Raw genomic sequence first — 14900 nt, 5'->3', positions numbered from 1 at the left:
TAAGGTTTAAGCTAATATAAAAAGCGTGGAACGCCTGGTCAAAATGCCCTTGATCTCTGTGGTTTGTTCTTCGTAAAATCGTAAATCGTTTCCTTCTTTACAATGGCCGGTGTGAGCGGGAAGAATGACAACTTTAGAAGGACTTGGGACAGAGAAGAGTACGAAAAGAAGGCTAAAGAGAGAGCGGAAGAGCTAGAACTAGACTCGGACGACGATGATTCTAGTTCAAAAAAAGGTCCTTCTGCACCTGTGAAAAGAGAGCTTCTGAAAAGGAGAGACTATGATGTAGATCTTGAGGCAAATCTCGGCAAATCGGTGGTGATAACCAAAACAACGCCGCTATCGCACACTGGAGGATATTACTGTAATGTGTGTGACTGTGTAGTCAAAGATTCAGTGAACTTTTTAGACCACATCAATGGCAAAAAACATCAACGGAATCTGGGAATGTCAATGAGAGTAGAAAGGTCTACTCTTGATCAAGTTAAGCGACGTTTTGAGGCGAACAAGAGGAAGAGAGAAGAGGAAAAGAATAAAAAAGATAAGGAGTATGATTTGGAAGAAAGAATAGCTGTACTACGTGAAGAGGTGAGATGACAGAAATATATAGTCACACACATGTACATCTGCCTAAACAATAGAGTGTGTGCACGACGGCCATGTTGGAGGACCGAAACAATACAATGATTTTCCTTTGGGAAATATATTCTATTTTTATGCAAATATCTTCTATTGTTTTAGTCCTCCAACATGGCCACCGTGCACACACTCTGTACCATAAACTTCCAATACAGTACCTTGCAAATGTAAGTTGACAGTCTAGACTCGAAACTCGATCCTCGAAGCTATCGAGAATCAAGTATCGAGATTCGAGGCTCGAGTTTTGAGTACTGAGACGCTCGAAGAAATTTTCGAGGATCTCGATGGCAGATTTTGATGAAACGATTAATTTCTCGAACCTCAAACAATAAGAGAGAACAAAAGCGATTTTCGCATGGCTCTTACATGTAGACTAATCAGCGGCAGTGAGTGTTCGATAAATCTGTCTTGGCACGTTTCTTCCTTCCGCGTATTATTTTTAAGACACATCCGTTCGTCATTGTTGTGAAATTAAAACATGCTTAAATTTTTCATATGCTACACCAAAAATTATTATTTTTAATCAAACTTCAAACTCAATGAAGCGAGCTAAACTACAAGTTTGCGGCTTTTTCGCGGAATGTAACACAATCGCTTCTGAAATATCTTCGCTGCGCAAGATTATACTTGATTGTACTTGAATCTTTCGAATGAAAACTTCAAAAAAGCATTTCCTTATTTAAAAACACACAACATTTACGGTAGAATTTGGCAAGGAACCAGGGAAACTTCAACGTGGCCGTTCGCTTGCCTTTGAGCAGACTTTGAAAGCTGCCACGAATGTTTACATCTTTGGCATAGCGTTACAAATTTGCATATTAAAATTTTATTGAGATCATCTCAAAAGGCAATGTCACGTTTTCTTCATTTTCTATTAACTGATTTCAAATTGTAACAGTGTCTTCCTCTGGCAGATGACTGGATTACTTGTTCACTAAACCCAGTTTTAACAGGGAAGGAAGCAAAACTAAAAGATTGCGACTTTTTCGGCTGCTGTGTCAAAAGCTGAGAATGAAAACACACGTGATTGCTTTTAACCTCGCTAAACCAGTCACTGCACAAAATTATACTTGATTGTACTTTAATCTTTCAAATCAAAACTTCGAAAACAGCATTTCCTTGATTAACCCACGCACCGTGCCGGCCAAAACCGGCCGTGATTTCGGGCATCCTCGCGCTCGGTTTGCGTTCGGGTCTTACCTCTCACTAGAAGAGATTTTTTATCCCCTATTGTTCTCATTGTCTTCAGAAAGGACTGACCAATCAGAATCCACGTACTGCACATATATTTTAAGTTCTTTAGGGGATCTAGACAAAAGCGCTTTTTGTCTATAGAAAGCGGTGTCAAATTTCAATTTTTTTGCCTCGTGGGCCGCACGGCTAAAGTTTTAGTCACAAAAGAAGAACTACTAAGGAATACTCAACAGTTTCGACAGCGGAAATCCGAGAAATAACGGCGAAGAAATTGCGCTTTGAGTACGAGTTGTTGTTTTATCCAGGCGACGAGCGAGCGGAGAGCTCAAATTATTATTCAGGCCACTGACTTTCTGCGAAATTTTAATTTACTTCTGGGAATTCAACAGCCAAAAAAATACAGGTTTGATTGTGAATTTGTAGTGAAATACTATTCTAATTGACCGATTCTTTGTATTCTGAACAGTTTTTGCGAAATTATTGAAAAACGTGCCCCGCAAGGCTCGATAAATTTGCTTCGAAATTCACCTTTAGTTCCTCCAAATCGCTTGCGTGTCTCTCATCTTGCATTGAGAATTATATGCGTTTCTTTCTTAGGCGTAAACAAAGACTTTTCTGAATAAATTTTTAATTTAGGAAAGCTTTCTGTGTGTTTTTCTTTCTATTTTCATTGAGAAAACGTGACAACCGTGTAATCTTTCGGAAACAAACACATGTGAGACGAATCAAATTTCGCCCATGTGACGCGTGGATCAAATTACATTGAAATTTCAGAAATTTTTACCTTCAAGTTTGTTTTTTGAAAAATTTTTTATTGGCAACTAGTGTATTTTATTCCATAATAATTATTAGTAATTTTAACTATCTTAGACCAAAGGGGTGTTGTTTTCTTTGCCCTGTAAGCTATGCATTTTTACTGCACATGGGGTAGGAAATAACCACTTTGCCAATTTTGCTGAATTTTGGAAAACCTCTGGAAATGGTTGGTGCACAATGGGTTAAAAATGCACAATACTTTCGATTGTAAGCGGCATTAGGAACCGAGAAAACACTTGAAGAAAAACTCTTTCCAGCTAGAGCGTACATATACGCACATCGCTCCAACAAAACGCAAACACAGTCAGCTGTCTGGCAGAGTTGGTTCCTGCAGAAAGGAACCGAACTGTGGCCTCGGATAAGGCATGTGAAAACTAATCACGCGAAAAGTTCTTTGTTTCCCTGCCTCGAAACTCAATGCACTCGACTCGATACTCGAAGGTTTCGATCGAGGATCGAGTTGCGAAGTTTTAGTTTCGAGGTACTGTCAACTTACATTTGTATGGTACTGTATAAGGCACTCTGAAAATGAACCCCCCCCCCCCCTTAAACCTCAGAACCAAACTTCCTTCCAATAATAAGTAGCCCCCCTGAATAAAAGTCCATAAGGGTCTGTATTGTGTGGTTCTATATAATATATCCATAGCTCCGCCACAGAGAATTTGAGAGGGGAGGAGGGGTGAATGGTTAGATTAGTTCACCTCGGACTCACTCAGACATAGTTGTTCAAAATTGCAACTTACACTACCAACTTTGTTTAGTTTAACTGTTTTACAGAAACTCTTGTGAAGTAGCCCGAACTGAAACTTCGAAGAGAAGGATTTTAGTCTGAAGCATTACCTTGTGTGACTCAATTATTTTAGCCCTTTTGTTTGTAAAACGTTCATGCATATAAGATCCCCCAAAAGGAAAAAGAAAAAAGTGGGATCATTATTAGCGATGCAGCGAGAGGGCTGAAAGACAATTGACTTACAGCAGTAGTGTTGTTTTTATTTTTTCACAGGAGGAGCAAAGGAAGCAACAGAGGAAGGTTGCTCGTAAAGAAAAGAAGCAAAAGACAACAGCTGTGGATGATGGAGATATTGATCCAGATCTGGCTGCCACTATGGGATTTGCTGGTTTTGGGACCAGCAAGAAATAATTATTCTTTAGTTTGCATTGTACAATGTATGTTTGGTTCTCATTCACTAAACTCTGGGAAGTGGTGTTTCAGTTATTTAATTTTTCACAAACATCATTTGGTTGACTCTTTTTTCAGGGAGTTTACATCTTGAGAAAACTAAATTATTTCATAAACAGGGTTGACATCTCCATTTTTCTGTGGGAGATACAAATTGGTTTACTCTTGGCATAAATGTCATGTTGTCTTATTTTGTCTGTGTAACAGCATACTAGATTTGGTCTAGCATAGTCTTTGTACTAAGCTACTTAGGAGCCTGAATAAGGGGGTTTAGTTTCTAAAGGAACTGTCGTGCTGCATTGGTCTGGAGTGAAAAAAATGTTTGGTTTATCAACATAGTTGAAAAAAGCTAAAGGTAAATTAGCCACTGTAAAGAGATTTGAGTGCTGATGTTTCGGGCATTAGCCCTTTCAATGCTCAAAACTTCAGCATTGAAACCTTTTCAAAGTGGCCAATTAAATTTTACTTTTAGTTGTCAACCCTGTTGATAAACCAAACATTCGCACTTAGTAGCCCACTTACTGATACAGAGCAAGGTTCAATTTGATATAGATCAACTCCTTCACAAAGGCTAACATTGTCTGCTGTTTATATACCTCTGTACAGCTGCTGTTTGTATTTGAATATCTATTCCTTTAAAGGTCTTTAAATCTCATAGGAATGAATGGGTGATGTTTTGTGAAATGTACTGGTAAGAAGTCCGTTAATTGATTATTAGATTTTTACAAAATAGTCTTGTAGCTCATTGAAAGGCTTGGTGCAAGATGGTGTAAATGTCTTTTTTGCCTTGAAATCTAATGTTGCTCGAAATTGACTATATTCCAGGATAATAATAAACAGAAAACCTTATTAATCTGCGTTGTTGTTTATCAGAGCTTATCTCGAAGGTACTAGCTTTTCTTTATAACTATTCAAATATCCAAGTTGAAATAAAGGTTCATGTATGTATATGTATATATGTATGTATGTACAATTAGGAAAAAATAGTTCAGGCTTCAGAAGTGATTCATCGTTTTATCGTTTAACAGCTCTATTTAGTATGATCAGCAGCTGACCACTCTCATCAGGCAACTTCAACTATTTTATATTAGGCTGAACTATTTTTTCCTGATTGTATTCACTGCTCCTGCAAAGTTGAGCGCTTTTCGAAAATTGTTCTACACAAGGAATATGTATGTATGTATCTTTGGTTCAAAGCTTGGTGTACCACTTCCCCTTCGTGTCCATGACCTTTGGGTACTAGAGGCATTTCTCGCAGGTATGGCGTATTGCAGGACTGGCCACAGTAAAATTACCGCACAATACCCAAGTAAAATTGTCCGTAATAAATCCTGTGTCCGTTTTAGAGTGAGGACACTGGGAAAGAGGCAACCTCCTTCTCGAGAGAGTAAGAGAGAGGAGTCTGGGAATAAGGTTGAGTGTATGACGTAAATACTGCTTTCGGTTTCCCTGAATGTGGCGGAAATTGTAGAATCTACAGAATCCACGAAGTTTAACTTTGCAAGCAAAAGGCATCGTGGTAAGGAACTCGCACCTTTTACTGCCTGTCTTCTACCTCTGCCAGTATAGTGAGGGAATAGCTTCTTTAAAGACTTTAAACCACTTTTGATACTCACAAAATAAGTCAGTGCGTGATTAATTCGATAGTCGGTCATAGACATACCTTATTTATCCATGATTGATTTAATGCGATCATTTGTTTCAAGCCTTACATCGATCGCTCCGAGAAAATGAGCGAAATGTGTTTAGTAACTAAATCTTACAAAGTAATGAATCAATTTCTAACTGATACAATTAATAATTCTAGGTGTTGTTACTTAATTAAAACGAAAGAGCTGTAGACATGTTCAAAAATTCTAAAATGCAAATTGGGTTGCACTTTGAATCGACAAGATTGTGTAGGGTCTACTGTCTGTAATAACAAGAGTTGGTTTTGTGTGTTTGATCGAGTCCTGCTGAAGTATTGATAACAGTTATTTGTTTTGTGGGGAAAGTTCTTGTTGGTCAATGTTATAATAATAACAATCTTTTAATAGGATGCTCCATCACAAGAGTGGTTTACATAGAGGTCCTATTACTAGATGTATATTATATGATGCGATTAAAATATAAAAAATTTAAGCTAAAATCGTTAGAACTTGTTGAAATTAACATTTTGAAATATTGCTTTGTAAATTAACATGCGTGGGAAAATAATCAGTCACGCAGAACGAATGAGTCACGCGAACACGCCGATTTACTGGAACACATAAACCAGGTTCATTTGGAGAGTTTTTTTTATGGTGACGCAATTAGCCAAGATCTTGAGTTCGTAAGTTATCATTATTTGTCCATTTCTTCTGTACACGGGGAATAATTTTTAATTCCAGAAACACAACAGAATTAGAATTAGAAAGGATAAAGGCCTATTTAAACGGTTTCAACATTTGAGCAACATCAATAAGTTGAATGAATGTTGGCAAATGTTGGACAAATGTTGAATGGAGTGTTCAAACGGCTTGAACGCCATACAACATGGAGAGCAAAGGAACTGTTGAGTCGATGTTGAATGAAAGTTTATACCAATTTAAATTTGAGTCTCAAACTCATTAATAATTCATCAATAGAAAACAAAGAAAATCACTACTGTGACCGTGCTTTGAATATGTGTTCCTAATTACCATAAAATTTTGCCGATTTAAGCCTTGAATTTCTCCAAGAATTATTGATCATTTGAGAAGCTATATCAAAAACTTCTCAGTGTTTGGATTTCTGATGAAACACACCTTCTCATGTTTGATACATTACTTCAACACGATTCCAACAAGGTTTCAACATTGTTTACACTTTCAACAATGTTGACGGACCTGTTCTAACACCCCCGACATTTGATTCAACAAAGTGTTGAATGCATGCTGAGGCAAATGTTGAAACCCTTAATAGTCTAACCGGATAAAATTAATTAGCATACCTCAGTGACCGACTATCGCATAAGGCGCAATCTGATTGGCTACACAGGTGCCGTCTATCGATTGATAGACGGCAGTTTGTCAGAGCGCACGCGATTTAGCATGCCTCATTGCACAAGTAGATCAAAATTTATGAAATAAAAATATTTTTTTGCTTCATAGATCGATCACTGAGGTATGCTAAAACAATTAGACGGCTCGTTCTTGGTTTCTATCGCCTTTGATAGTTGGCTCGGGAGTCGATAGAAACCTCGAGCTCGCCGTCTAATTGTTAAAGAGATCCAGTGGTCGAGTAGTTAAGGCGTCCGATCGGTAATCTGGAGTCTCCTGTTGAAATCCTTGTTGAACTGACACATTTTCCTTCATTTCCTAAGTCACCAATCCCTGGTAAATTGCCATTCAAAGGGGTACAGGAAGGGCCATTACCGGGTGCTTTATGTTTATAAACAGTTTTTTCGGAACTCACTTACATATTCAAAGTCCATTCTCAAAGAAACGGAAAACCTGTGAAACGCTTCGTAATTTTTAATACCTTTCTTTACATTGTATATTGTTTTCACTTGATTTGGAGTTTTGGAAAACCACTGAAAGGACCATTGTTTCAGCTTCAGTGTCATGGAGCAGCTTGGAGCCCCTTGAAAATGATGCCGTTTTGATTGCATTGTTATGTGGATGAAAAGTGATTGTGAATGGTACAACCTCCCCTAATTCCAGTCAAACTTGATAGAAACATGGGTATTTTGCTGGTTAGAAGTGTCCTCAAATCCGACGATCAACCTAGTAACTTGCCCTATCATTTACATCGCGGGTACAAGTTTTGACCCAGGCGATCTTGTAATTACATGCACCTCCGCTGGTGCAATAAAGAGGCCATCACATTCCTCCAAAGGGTGGGGGGAGGGGGAGCCAATACCCGAACCCTGCTAATATCCAGAAGGAGGGATGTGTTCTGCAAGAACTTACTGATGCATAAGTGCATATTAATTTTATTTAATCGATGACGATTTGGTGTGCACAAGAAGTAAATAGTGGATTAATTTAATTTTACAACTGTGTTTCCTTTCAGTGGCCTCTTGAAAACTGTCTGTCATGGACAACCCCGACGAATTCCTAAGGGCCATCATCTTGATTGGACAGCTTGTTGCCGATTTCCTTCTCAACACCGGTCGTGTTTTAAAAGCCATCGATTTATTGAAGGAATGTTTACTTCTTCTTATAAGCACAGCTTTAGCAAAAGAAGAGGAATTCGTCAAATTTGTTTACAGAAAAATATTCTACGCTTACGTTCGTATCAGTGATCACAGAAATGGGATAGATTGGGGTAAAAGGGTTTTGGTCATGCTCCGTGACGGTGTTGATAGAGATACAGAGGGAAAAGTAGCGTTTGAATTGGCAACATTGTATCTGCGACAAAGTGAATATACAGAAGCAACAGTACTTTACGAGAAAGCACTCTGCATCACGAAAGAAATTTGTGACAAACAAGGCGAAGCAGCTTGTTACGAAAACCTAGGAATTATCCTGCAATTTCGGGGTGACTATGCCAAGGCTAAGGAATATATCAATAAAGCACTTTCAATCACAAGAAAAATCGATGACAAAGAAGCAGAAGCCTCATGCCTTGGAGCCCTAGGAAATGTGTTTTACTCTGTCGGTGAATTCGTCAAGGCTAAAGACTTCTGCATGAAAGCACTTCCAACGAGAAAGGAAATTGGAGATAAAGAGGGAGAAGCAACAGATTATTGTAACCTAGGAACTGTCTTTATGGCTCTCGCAGATTATGCTAGGGCTAAAGAATACCTGAAGAAAGCACTTGAGATCACAAAAGAAATTGGCGACAAAGAAAGAGAAGCAGCATGTTACGGGAGTCTGGGAAACGTGTTTACAGCTATAGGTAACTATCCCAAGGCTGAAGAATATCATCAGAAAGCACTTGCGATCAGAAAAAAGACTGGCAATAAGCAAGGAGTTGCAGCTGATTACGGAAACCTTGGAAGTGTGTTCAGGTCTCTTGGTGACTGTGCCAAAGCAAAACAATATCACGAGAAAGCACTTACCATCAGAAAAAAAATTGGCGATCGGAGAGGAGAAGCCGCATCTTACGGAGAAATCGGAGAAGTATTGTCAAGTGTCGGTGAATATGTAAGGGCTAAGGAACATTTCCAGAAAGGAATTAAAATTAGAAAAGAAATGGGTGACAGGTTAGGAGAAGCCTCAGATTATGGAAACCTAGGATCTGTGCTTGAATCTCTTGGCGATTTCGTCAAAGCTAGAGAATATCTTAAGAAAGCTCTTGCCATCACAACTGAAATTGGGGCCAGAAGGGGAGAAGCGGCAAGCTACGGAAGGCTGGGAAATTTATGTAGATCCCTGGGTGAATATGTAACAGCCGAAGAATTTTTTAAAAAAGAACTTGAAATCGCAAAAGAAATTGATGACAGACGTGGAGAAGCGTCAGCTTACGAAGGCCTAGGAAGTCTATTTGGATCTGTTGCTGAGTATGCCAAGGCTGTCGAATACCGCAGGAGAGCACTTGCAATCAGAATAGAAATTGGTGACAGAAGTGGAGAAGCTTCGTGTTATACAAGCCTAGGTTCTATGTTTGAATCTCTTTGCAAATATGTTCAGGCTAAGGAATACCTCGAGAAAGCGCTCGGTATTCTATTAGAAATTGGTGACAGAAGTGGAGAAGCAACATCTTACGAATGCCTAGGAACTGTATTTCAATCCCTTAGTGAATATGTGAAGGCGGAAGAATACCACAGGAGAGCACTTTCAATCAGAAAAGAAATCGGCGAGATAAAAGGAGAAGCCTCATCCTATGTAAACCTAGGATCTGTTTTTCTATGTCTTGGTGAAAATGTCAAGGCTAAACAATATTATGATAAAGGACTTGAAATAAGCAGGAAGATAGGTGACGTTAAAACAGAGTTTCAGTGTTACGTTAAACTTTCAGGGACAATGATATTGCAAGGAAATTTAGAAGAGGCTTTTTCGAATCTTTTTGCAAGCATTGAAAAAAGCGAACATTTGCGACATTTGCTAAAAGACAACGACCAGTTCAAGATATCTTTTTCTGACCTTCACGTTTTTCCATACCAGCTGCTCAGTTCATTGTTTCGTGTCATCGGAAAGCCTTACCAAGCACTTTACGTTATAGAGCTTGGTCGGGCCAGGGCTCTGGCAGATTTAATGTCAGCCCACTACTTTGTTGGAAGACAGATCTCAGTCGACCCGCAATCGTGGGTTGGAATTGAAAAGGTCATGGAGAAAGAAAGAAGCTGTACGTGTCTGTACATTTCATACTTTTCTCAAGATGTATTTCTCTGGATTCTTAAAGCAGACAAAACGGTGCTTTTTCGTCAAATCAATGTCAATGAGCATTCTGTCACTGGTGAATTCGTTCAAAATTTGGATGACTTTTGGAAAAAAAATGCTTTCAGAAAGTTTCATTTTCTACCTCAGAAGTATTGCGAAGATCGATCACTGCTTTCATTAAACGCCACCCACTCAAAACATCAATTTCAGAAAGATAGCCTTGAAGGTTTCCGTCTCATAGAAGAAGAAGAGGAAGATGCAAACCAAGATCCCGAAACAAGTCTTACTCTACATTACAAACTGGTCATCGCCCCTGTGGCTGATTTACTTGATCAACCTGAGATCATCATTGTTCCAGATCGTTCCTTGTACAAAGTTCCATTCGCAGCTTTGAAAGATGGAAGGCGGAAGTATCTATCAGAGACTTACAAAATCCGCATTATTCCCTCTTTGACTACCCTCAAACTCATTCAGGAGATACCAAAGGAAGATTGCAGTGAAACGTTTGCACTGATAGTGGGTGATCCTGTATCAGAGTTACCTCAATTGCCTTGTGCAAGGGAAGAAGCAGAGCTTATTGGGGGATTGTTAGATGTCCAGCCTTTGTTAGGACATCAAGCCACTAAACTGGCAGTTCTTGAGGGGATGCATTCAGCAAGCCTGATACATTTCGCTGCCCATGGTGATGCCGAAAGTGGAGAAATTGCCCTTGCCCCTGTGCGCCCGGTCAATAAGATTTTACATCGAGAAGACTTCTTGCTAACAATGTCTGACGTTGCACAAATTAACATGCGAGCCAAACTGGTGGTTTTAAGCTGCTGTCACAGTGGATGTGGAGAGATTAAATCTGAGGGAGTTGTTGGAATCGCTCGAGCATTCCTAGGATCCGGTGCACGTTCGGTGTTGGTTGCCCTGTGGGCCATTGAAGACAAGGCAACAAAGCAGTTGATGAGTCGTTTCTACGAGCACCTTGTTCGTGGGAAGAGTGCAAGCGAGTCTCTTCACCAGGCCATGAGCTGGATGAGACGGAACGGCTTTTCCGATGTAAGGCAGTGGGCGCCTTTCATGCTGATTGGTGACAACGTGACATTTGATTTTGGGAAATGAAGGTATGTTTTAGCACTTATAGGAAAAGTAAGAGAAGCGTTTTAAGCGTTACAAGGCATTGTCCCCTTTTTCATGTGAGGTCACTTGGTTTGTTTGTCATATCCATAAGTTTTTTTTACCCCTCCCTAAAGGAAAGGAGATGGGAACATTAGCTCACCAAGCAAGTAGATGTGTCCTTGTTTGTAAACCAAAGTTTAAGATCGATGAAGGGACTCACAGTTAAAACTTTATTCATAAATCCCTTCTCTTTAATTGCAGGGGGTTGAACCAAGTGATGATGTATGGAACGGATAAACTAAGGCATTAAACAAGCAATCTGCACTGACAGCATTAGGTAGTGAATATATATTACTGAACTACTTTAGCTTTAAGTCTAGCCCTGAAGAACAAACGCCTCTTCCGGCTTCATGAGAAAAGGCGTTTGCTCTTGAACTCCGTATTGGGGAAATATCTGTTCAGTTCTTTTTTTTTTTTCAGGTTCACGGATAAAGATGCAAACTTGTTTAGTTTACTTGCACGAAGAAGAGCCGACTGAAAAAACGAGACCGCTATTTTCCCAATACAGTCGATGCAGGCTGGTTTAGTAAAGATTTTATTATTAACCCTATTCAACCTGAAGGGGAGGAAGGTAGGGGGGGGGGGGGGTAAGGGACAACGTTGTCGCGCTGCAAACTCCACCAAACTCTGGATTTTACTACCTTTTTGTTAACAGTATTAAGTGTACCGTCATTTCGTTGCATTTTTATACCATTTTAGAGTTTCTTTGTTAGTTTTGATTGTTATGGATCACTTTGAACGGTTTTCAAAGGTTTTGGAGAAATCTAGCAATCCAAAATGGCGGCCGTGGACAATCGATGACTTAATTATTTTCGTATGAAGTGATTGTCGTATATTGAGGACGTCAATGTGAACTGACTATTTACCCTCCAGGTCATTGTCGTAGTTAATGTTCTTGAAGTTATAAAATGGTGCCGGTAAGGGGAGGGGGGAGGGGAGAGAGAATGGCTGGGGTGCAGTGAGGGGTCCGTATGGTAAAGTGCAGACCCCCAAGAAAACAAACGAAATCTTCTCTTTCATTGTAAACCAGTACAGCCACAGTATAGCCTTGTATGTAGCCCCTTCCGTTTTTGTTGATTTGCTAATAGACTAGTTTTCAGTGTAACATGAACTGATGATAGGTCTAACTTTTTCATAATCTGTTTTGAGAACCTTGACCTAAATTTTGACTGTGAATGTAACTTGGAAAACGACTGAGAATTTGTTCGGAGCAAAATAAGTTAATTGGCCATTATAGCAGCGAAGTGGCTATCAGAACGACAAGTACCTGAAGAACGTGGATGGAAAATTAAGCGGCTCTTCTGTGATATAAATTAGGTTGAAGATTAATACCCAGACTCTGAGAGATGGATGTCTGTTGTTCCTATAACATTGTAAATAATATTGTTTTATTTACTCTCCCCGTAACTTTGATACAATAAAGAAACACAGAAATTTTTTTTGTTAACTGGTTCACTTTTTTACACGCTTGATGGGTTCGCTGGATGGTGGAGTTATACACTGCTGGCCCACAACTTATCACGCTATCTAATAAAAGCACAGACTCGCCACAAGAGTCGTGAAAGATGAACTACGAGCACCTGAGTCGCAAGTAGACAACGAGCGACCGACATTTAATAATTGTCATGAAAAGTTACATGTCTGAACCCTGGGTGTGCACCATCTATAAAGCGACCATGGGGAGGGTGGATAGGCGTTTTTCTTAGCACAAGAGATCGGGGCAGTTACGATTAAAGGTCGGCATACTCCTGGGGACAAGTCACTTGTAGTGGGTACATGCAAGACTGGACGTGTCGCGCGGACTTGTCCCGCGAAAGGTTCACATACAGGGATAAGCATAATTTTCAGGCAACTTGTATCGTAAACCATTTTAATTCAAACCTGTTTGAATTCGTGAGATAACTCGCAGGGACCAAAACTCTGTCCTTGCGTTAGATTTTTTGTACCCTGCTGGCAGAGGTTTCTTTCTGGTAAGTCTTTTAGCGTGTGCGAAGTCGTTCGCGCCCCTATTATTTCTCCTAATCGGCTTGTTTACTTCCTTGAGAGAAGCAAACAAGACGAGTACGCGAATTACTAGGGGAGCGAACGACTTCGTACATGCTAAAAGACTTACAAGAAAGAAACCTCTGTCAGCAAGGTAGATTTTTTGACGAAAATTGTAGTTCACGCGATGGAATAAGTCATGTTGACTAGTCCCTGTAACAAGTCCCGGGGACTTGTCCTCTCTTCTGCCCTGAACGTAATGGAACCCGATCCCTGAGTGATAAAGGGTTCCATCAATCCACTGTACGGAGAAAAAGGGCGACCTGGTGCATTTACCCATAGTTGTTAGAGTATGGAAACCCTAAAAACACGTATGAAACGCACAGAAAAGTAGCATACACAATGTCGCTACTATACAGAGGAATTTCGCCAAAACGATTGTGTCTATTGGCTGTGTTAGGTTCGCAAGGCGAGAGATTGGTAAAAATATACCGCCGCCATACTTACACCTACCTTGCAACAATAAAACCCTTATATACAGGATACAATGGAACTGCTGCAGTAATGGTAATAAGTAATAATTATTGACACAAAAAACGAAAGAACAAATCAATGTCTGCAACTATAAACTGCATAGGAGAAACAAAAGGATATATTTAAAAACCAAATATAACGAACACCAACGTCCAATTGATAACCCTAACATCAAATATATACCGACTTTTGTCTCTGAACTTTTTGCGTCAGTTATTAAAAGACAGTTTAGACAGTATTGAAGCTGGGTTTGTCACCAGGTGGGTACATTAAAAATTGTTTGGAGATACAAATAAAGTTACACTGGTGGATTAAAAGTGTTCTAAAATTATTTACAATAAAAATGTTCCCAACGTTTCGGTCGCAATCACGGACCTTCTTCAGGGGAAGTGAAAGAAAAATTGTGCAGAAGCACAGTTATAAACAAGACGCTCATTAAAATTCAGGATATGTGTCATTTTTTCTTGTTAGCGAGAGTCAAGTGTAAATACTCCTTGGGGAGTAACGCCCCGTCGGCTCGATTGAGTGGGTCTTTGGCGCAATTAATCTCCCAGGCCTCGAGAATCTTTCTTTGGTGCCAATTATTGCTACGTTGGCGAAACGCAGAGAAAATTCATAACAAGAAAAAGCGAACACCAAAAGGCTGTCGCACGGCGACAAAGCGAAAAATCAGCACTTGTAGACCACGTGATAAAAACCAATCACGACATCGCGTGGGATGAGGCCACAATTCTCAGGACTACCACCAGTGTAACTTAACAGACCACCAGTGTAACTTTATTTGTGTCTCCAAATAATTTTTAAAGTTTAGACAGTGTTTAACAAAACCACGTTCTAAGTCATTTTCAATGTTGCCAATAGTCATATCTAAACATTGGCTGCTGCTGACGGTAACAAGAAGGCTTGTGTGCCAGACTAGAAAACTATTTACCTACTCAACCACTTATGAACAAATTTGGAGGCCCACTGATTGTCTTAAGCCGCGGTCTAAGTTTCACTGAATGCAACTTACTCGACTAGTGAGTAAATGGCAGTAAAGCGTGACGAACAAGGGAGTGGTTGAGATGGCAGAGATCAATGAAATAAGCTGCAAGGTACGGCGAAGAAGATGGAACTGGTTAGGA

The 14900-nt window shown here is 39.7% G+C and overlaps 2 protein-coding genes across 3 annotated transcripts; both read left to right on the top strand.

Moving 5' to 3' along the window:
• The first annotated feature begins 27 nt into the window (after positions 1–27).
• On the top strand, positions 28–4484 carry LOC146464419 (zinc finger matrin-type protein 2-like). Its single transcript, XM_085129912.1, has 2 exons — positions 28–588; positions 3653–4484. Exons 1-2 carry the CDS (start codon positions 103–105, stop codon positions 3788–3790), a joined length of 624 nt encoding a protein of 207 aa, XP_084986038.1. The 5' UTR covers positions 28–102; the 3' UTR covers positions 3791–4484.
• Positions 4485–5007: 523 nt separating this feature from the next.
• LOC146464418 (uncharacterized) lies at positions 5008–14761 on the top strand. Of its 2 annotated transcripts, none has more exons than XM_085129889.1 (3): positions 5008–5348; positions 7844–11204; positions 14638–14761. In XM_085129889.1, exon 2 carries the CDS (start codon positions 7867–7869, stop codon positions 11200–11202), a length of 3336 nt encoding a protein of 1111 aa, XP_084986015.1. In that variant the 5' UTR covers positions 5008–5348; positions 7844–7866; the 3' UTR covers positions 11203–11204; positions 14638–14761. The 2 variants fall into 2 exon arrangements, with proteins under 2 accessions (XP_084986015.1, XP_084986014.1); XM_085129888.1 differs by lacking the exon at positions 14638–14761 and adding an exon at positions 11680–12706 and having other exon boundaries at positions 5009–5348.
• The last annotated feature ends 139 nt before the right edge of the window (positions 14762–14900 follow it).

The sequence above is a fragment of the Pavona decussata genome, unplaced genomic scaffold (assembly GCF_977016875.1).
Source record: "Pavona decussata unplaced genomic scaffold, jaPavDecu1.1 SCAFFOLD_164, whole genome shotgun sequence".
NCBI classification, from domain to species: Eukaryota; Metazoa; Cnidaria; class Anthozoa; order Scleractinia; family Agariciidae; genus Pavona; species Pavona decussata.
Note: the sequence above shows the minus strand (reverse complement) of the source record. Positions and strands in the feature narration are given on the sequence as shown.